The following is a 7012-nucleotide window of genomic DNA, read 5'->3' as shown; positions in this document are numbered from 1 at the left end:
TTTGCATGTGTATTTGTTTACTTATATATTATTGGTAGAATATGAGTATGCCAGTTATAAAATTTTATCTTATATATCAACTATATCAAAGATTTTGTGCTCTTTTTTTTTAAGTTTCACACTATATCATCTTTAAAAAATATAAAAAATAATAGAGCACGGCCTTAGTCTGGTGGTGGGAGATACTCTCAGCGTCATTCATTGTCATTTATTGGCTTCATTGATCAATAGCATGATTTTAAATAGCGGTGTTGGGATACGTTTTAGTATCAGCGAGATGGTCATTTATGAATAATATTAGATATGATATCGAAAGTTCAAAATTTCAATACGTATCAATTGATATTTAAAATCTTGATCAATCGAACGCCTTTGGTGCATTAGCAGAACATGCTGTGCCGTCAAGTTTGTGAGAGTTGAAGAGTTCTCAGTTGATGAAAAAATAGACCGTTATAGAATTATAGACTATGGTTAGTGGAGTTTTTAGAACTTATTATTTGAAAGATGATAGAAATTAAATTGATAAAAATTAATATTAAAAAAGATATATTTAAAATTAAAAAATAAATTATTTTGCCCGCAAAAGTAAAAACCATATGAAAATAATGATTGCTTTTTTTTTTTTTTATTATTTATTTTTATTTTATATTTTCAGTAAGCTAATTTTCAATAATTTTTCATGAGTCAAGCTAGTGTGTAAGTTTAAAACTAATATGAGACCTTCAAGTTGTGAATTGTTAGATACTGTTGGTGAACTTTCTTCCATGGCCTTTCTAATTGACGTGGCATTGTGTTGTCTTCTCTATATGTTGGGTTATTTGGTTGGAATGGAATGTAAGGGTCTTTGAGAATAAGTTTGATGACGGGATGTAGGTTAAAAATTAATTTTTAATTTTTTTTTGAAAAAATGTGTTAAGAAGTAGAGAAGTAATGCGATATAAAAAAATCGAAAATCAAAAAATTGACTTTTAATAAACTTGCCAAAATAGGCCTAAATTTGATGATATGTGGGTCTAGGATAGAGTGTGTCAGTTGGCATCATTTGTTTGTTTGTTTTTTCTTCTAGAAATTGAATGCATATTTGTGATGTTTAAATTGTCTCTTTGTTTTGGTAGATATTTTTTCTTTTTTTGTTGAACACATCTTGTCCTCTATTTCTACTCTTTTTTTTAAATATATGTTTTTTTGGCCAATCAAATTAAAATATATATAATTTTTTTTCCTAGACTTGTTTGAGTGGCCAGAACCCAAAACAAAGACAAACTCTTCTGAATTCTATTTTTCTATTTTCTTTCTTGCTTTTATGGGTATATTGCATATGACATTGGTGTCAAGGTATAATTATATTGGCCAAATAACTTTATCAAACTAAAATTCAACCATACTTGCAAGAATTGACATGTGAAAAATGTTAAGAGCCTACCGCACATAATAAATAGGGATTTTTGGTGATAGGTCTCTCTTAATAAGTTTTTCTGTTAAATTTGATTTAGATATTTGTTTTTGGAAAAAATACTATTTTTTGAATCCTCTTGTTAAGATTTATCAATTAATACTTATGTCGAATATAAAATTTAAAAAATGAGAGGGTAAAGCACACTGACCTCCCTAAGGTTTGAAGAAAATACAGTAAGCACTACAATTTTGGCATAATTACACATACCTCTCTTTTAGTAAAGCTAAAAGGACCGAAACAAATGCAAATCAATGTAATTTATTCAAAAAAATAATAATATTATATTCTATTTGTTATTTTTAGACAATGGAATTTCACTATCCAAAACTCGTGATGTGGTTCATGGGCAAATCATAGTCAATTAAGCCTTGGTTTAGTTTTCTTTGCGGGCTATATAATCACAAAAGACAAAAAAAGTTACAAAATCACAAAAAGACAAAAAAGTTATAAAAGTATCAAACTATCCCATATACAAACAAAAAGTCAAAAAAGCATCATTATATATTAAGGGTAATTTTGTTATTCTAAAATCAAAAAGTCAAACAAGAATACTAAACGACTAAAAAAGTCAAAAAATCAACTAAAAAAGTCAAAACCAAACGACACAAATTATATAATTTATGCTGGGTTCAATTTTCTTGATGCAGACGTTCAACATTTTTTTAGTCCACTTATCTTGTTTGAATATGATCATGATACGTCCAACTGATTGCCACCTTTTTTTTTTTTTTTTTTTTAATAGTTAATTTGCAGTCTTCCCAATGGAAACTTGTTTTAAAGTTATGTTGTTGGAGACAAATCTGCTTTGTTAACAACCCCAAAGACTATTTTGTAATGTACTCCTAAGAAACCAGAGCATTTAGCAAAAGGCCAAATACCTAGAGCACAGAAATCCTCCCCAGTGCTAATACCTAGAGCCAAAGGCCACATACTTTATTTTTATTTATTTTTATTTTTTATGTAACAATTGTTTTTTGGTACTGTAGATGCTTGTACAACTGGCTTCTGTTTTTTTTTTGGGGCTAATTCAAGTAGCTATTTTTAATCATTCATAAATATATTTATAGGTACTTTAAGGCCATGTTTGTTTGGGCGGATTGGATTAGCATTCCCATGACTAATAGTCCTAAGACTACGAATCCGTTGGATTATGTATCCTATCTTAATTAATAGTTAAGTTTAAAATAATTAATCCGTACTTCAATTGTTTAATCAAACATCGGATTAATAATTTTATTAGACTATTAGTCAAATCCCAAGCTCATGTCCACCCAAACAAACATGACGTAAATGATTTTCTCTATACTACATGGATTTGGTATTCAACCGTGCTGGGGACCCCCAGTGGGGGGTGACCCCCAGCACCCCCACTCCACGTGGGGCTCTGTGATTGGCAGAGAGAAGGAAAAAAAAAAAAAAAAAATTCCAGCCAATAAGAAAACACTGGGGGTCTGAAAAACTGGGGGTACAAAGCATTTTTGTTTGGTATTTGGTAAAATAATGATTGCTTTTTACTTTTTTCAGGCCTCGTTTAGGAACAGGCTAATTTAGTAACTTTTTGACTATTTGGCTAAAAAGGTAGGTAAAAAAAACTTGTATGTTTGGGATAACTTTTTGGCTAATTACGAAAAGATGTGCAAAAAGTAGAGAGAAAAGAGAATCTTTGACTTTTTGGTATGGGTTGTTGGCTTTTTGGCTAATTTAGTAACTTTTTGGCTAATTGGCTAAAATAGCCTCTTGTCAAACGAGGCCTCAGTAAGCTAATTTTTAATAATTTTTCATGAGTCGAGCTATTGAGTAAGTTTAGAACTAATATGAGATCTTCAAGTTGTGAATTGTTAGATACTGTTGGTGAACTCTCCTTCATGGCCTTTCTAATTGACGTGGCATTGTGTTGTCCTTTCTATATGTTGGGTTATTTGGTTGGAATGGAATGCAAGGACTTCGAGAATAGTTTGATGATATGGTGTGTGTGAGTGTGAGTTTCATTTGGCATCATTTATTTGTTTGTTTGTTTTTTCTTCTAGAAATTGAATATTTATTTGTGATGTTTAAATTGTCTTGTTGTTTTGGTAGATATTTTTTCTTTTGTTGAGCACATGGTGTTTGGGAATTTGATTTTTGGGTTTTTTTTTTTTCACTACAAGACAAATGTTTTACAAAATTAAAAAAATCAAATCCAAACAAAATATCACATCAAATTCTATAATCATTTCACTTTTTTTTCTCACAAACATCACAGCCAATCACAAAAAAATTCAACTATTTTTTCAAACACAATTTTTTTTCTCCAATAATATCTTACAACTAAAAAAACCTACAAAAAAACCTACTTTCCAAACACCCACCTTGTCCTCTCTTTCTACTCTTTTTTTTAATATATATATATATATATATATTTTGCCAATGAAATTAAAATATATATATAGTTTTTTTTTTCTTAGACTTGTTTGAGTGGCCAAAACCCAAAACAAAGGCAAACTCATCTGAATTTTATTTTTTTATTTTCTTTCTTGCTTTTATGGGTATATTGCATATGACACTGGTATCAAGGTATAAATTATATTGGCCAAGAAACTTTATCAAACTAAAATTCAACTATACTTACAAGAACTCATATGTGAAAAATGTTAGAGCCTACCTCACATGATAAATAGGGATTTTTGGCGATAGGTTTTTCTTAATAAGTTTTTCTGTGTGAATGACCGTGCCTACACTACACACATAACAATTACAAAAATACCATTGTTTGTTAAATTTAGTTTTTAAACTTTAAAATGTCATTACTTTTTTGAATCATCTTGTCGAAATTTATCAAGCATGACCTACGTTGAATGTGAAATTCTATAAAATAATTGACAAAATTTCACTGTTGTTTGTTTTCGGAATATAAAATTTCACTACACAAAACTCGTTACTTGATCCGTGAGCAAATTACAACCAATTTAATTGTATAGTTTTTGTTGGGATCAATTTTCTTGATGCAGTGGCTTGCAATATACCTCCAGATTGTTGTGATTCTGGAGGTCTGGACTACAATCCAATGCAAGGAAAGGCAATTCATCCTGCTTCAATAAACAAATCTACTGACTTATGTGAGCAATGAACGAATCCAATTCCATTTGAGAAACACCACCTTCCTCTACCGCCTTCCTGGTGGCACCTCCCAGTTCCTCTGCCCTCTTCCTTATCTCCTCCCCTTCTCTTGATGCCATTAGCTTCTTGATAGCTTCTGCAATGGTTGATGAAGCCACCACCCCCTCCTGCAGGTCTGCCCATTGTTTAACAACCACACCAGCCTTCAATATGTCTGTCACGAGAAATGCATTCTTTGGTTGATCCGAATGCATCGGCCAGGCTACTATCGGCACTCCCATGGTGATGCTCTCCAGGCATGAATTCCATCCACAGTGACTCATGAACCCGCCTGTAGATTGGTGCGCTAAAATTTCAAGTTGAGGTGCCCAATCTCTCACCACCAGTCCAACTCCTTTCAGTCTCTCTTCATAACCCTCTGGCAATACTTCAGCTCTCTTAACATCACCTGCGAAAATGTCACCTTTATCGGCATCTCTCAACACCCAGATGAATTTTTGTCTGCTCTGTTCCAAGCCCATTGCGAGCTCTTTGATCTGTTGATTTGTGAGTGAAGTTGTTGTTCCAAACGAAACATATAACACAGATTTTGGGGCTTGTTTGTCAAGCCATTCCAAACATTTGTGTTGGCTATTTGAGTTTCTGCCATCATCTACTGCTCCGGTGTTCAATGGCCCAACTGCCCATATCTTTTTGTTTTTGTCAACCTGTAGCTCTTTCGATAAATCAATGTAAGCACCTTCGATTGATCTGCATGAGTTGATGATAGTTCCAGATGTAGATTTCAGAAAATCAGTTTGGAGGGTAAAGAAATTCAGGACCTCGAAAGTGTAACATCCTTCAAAAGATGGTAACTCTTGTGGTTCATCTAACTGGAAAGGCTTTCCCATCATTTGCCATCCGTCGAAGAAGGAAGAGAACGTGCAAGTGGGGTTAAAAGTATAGGTTTCAGTATTTGGTATGGTAGCGGTGTCCTGAACCACATAAGCCATGAGGACATCGTGGACAACAACAACTCTTTTAGCTGTGGGGGAGATTTTGTGCAGGAGTAGAGCCATGGGGTCACGGAGATGCAAAGAGGCTTCGAAGGATGGTTGGAGATGTGATGGAAATTTACACGGGGCGTTGGGGTCGGGTGGAGGAGAGAGGAAAGGAGGGGTAGGAAACTCGTGGAAATGGATTTGGGCAAAGGAAAGGCGGTTTGTGCCGTGGAAGCGGAGTTTAGCCTGGTGCACATGGGTGGCGGAGCAAGCATAGTGAACCGGGATGTTGTAGGAGGAGATTAGGCAGGAGAGCTGGAGGACCTGGTTGAGGTGGCTATAGCATGGAAAAGGCACCATGATTACAACCACTTCAGCTTGTTTGGAGTCATGGCTTGGATGTTGGTTATGAACATCCATGGATGACTAGATTTTCTGAAAGTGAGTTTCTCAACCACCAATCTGCTTGAAATAAGTTGGTTCTTTATATAGGAATTTGTGATCGGAACCGTCACAAAAATTACATAGAACACTAGTGCGTGTCGAGTGTTCTGCGCCGTTTCTGTAGCACAATTTCTGCGTCCATCATTTCTATGGCAGCTTTTTATTATTATTCAGATATTGATAATATCAATTCAATAATTGATTGGAAAATGTCTCAGATATTTTTTTTTTTTTCTTTCACTTGCTGCACCCTACGTAGAGGTGGGGTGCAGGGATTCACCCCACTAGAGTCCCAGCACTGTTGTAATTGATTTTATTTATTTATTTTGGTTTAAAGTCAACCCAGAGGCAAACCTATTTCTTTATCTGAAAATAATTTCGTAATTAGTTGTGTGCGCATAGACCGAAAAAATACATAAAAATGGACCCAAATGGTATTTATTTATTTCTTTATTTATTGATTGGTGTGCTGACAGTCAACACAGAACAAAATGATATTCAGTGTGTTTGGTTTGAATTTTTTGGATTAAGTTTTTTTAAAATTGAATTTTTTATTTTTTTATTTTTAGTGAATATTTTTAAAATTTTAAATATATTTTTTTATTTTTTTAGATATACCTTACTTAAATGTATATAAAAAGTAAAAAATTTATGAAAAAATATTTTAAAAAATTAACAAATACATAAAAATAAGAAAAACATACTAAATTTTTGTTTTTTTTTTTGTATTTTTGGTATTTATTGAATTTTTAAAAGATTTTTTCACAAAATTACACTTTTTATGTGTATTTATGTTAAGTGTGTCTAAAAATTAAAAAAAAATTGCATAAAATATTAAAAAAATTCAATAAAAACAAAAAAATAAGAAAATAGAATTTTCTGAAAACTATTTTTAAAAAAACGAAACCAAACAAGCTGATTATTATTATTTAATACCAAGAAAAATTGTGCACGCCAATTGGAGTGATAATATCACAATATGGAATAATCAATGAAGATTCTCCCAGTCAAAGGTGTTTTTTATTTTATTTTATTT

At 32.5% G+C, this 7012-nt stretch overlaps 1 protein-coding gene across 1 annotated transcript; it reads right to left on the bottom strand.

Moving 5' to 3' along the window:
- Positions 1-4311: 4311 nt before the first annotated feature.
- On the bottom strand, positions 4312-6220 carry LOC145801480 (zeatin O-glucosyltransferase-like). The gene has a single exon (XM_082893172.1). It carries the CDS (start codon positions 5950-5952, stop codon positions 4540-4542), a length of 1413 nt encoding a protein of 470 aa, XP_082749298.1. The 5' UTR covers positions 5953-6220; the 3' UTR covers positions 4312-4539.
- Between the last annotated feature and the right edge of the window lie 792 nt (positions 6221-7012).

This window comes from Camellia sinensis, chromosome 10 (assembly GCF_055761805.1).
Source record: "Camellia sinensis isolate YWXY chromosome 10, ASM5576180v1, whole genome shotgun sequence".
Taxonomy (NCBI): Eukaryota; Viridiplantae; Streptophyta; class Magnoliopsida; order Ericales; family Theaceae; genus Camellia; species Camellia sinensis.
This window is presented reverse-complemented; position numbering and strand designations above follow the sequence as displayed.

Bases quoted from the DNA above. Each gene is read 5' to 3' on its own strand.
- LOC145801480 (XM_082893172.1), bottom strand. From the start codon at position 5,952: ATGGATGTTCATAACCAACATCCAAGCCATGACTCCAAACAAGCTGAA.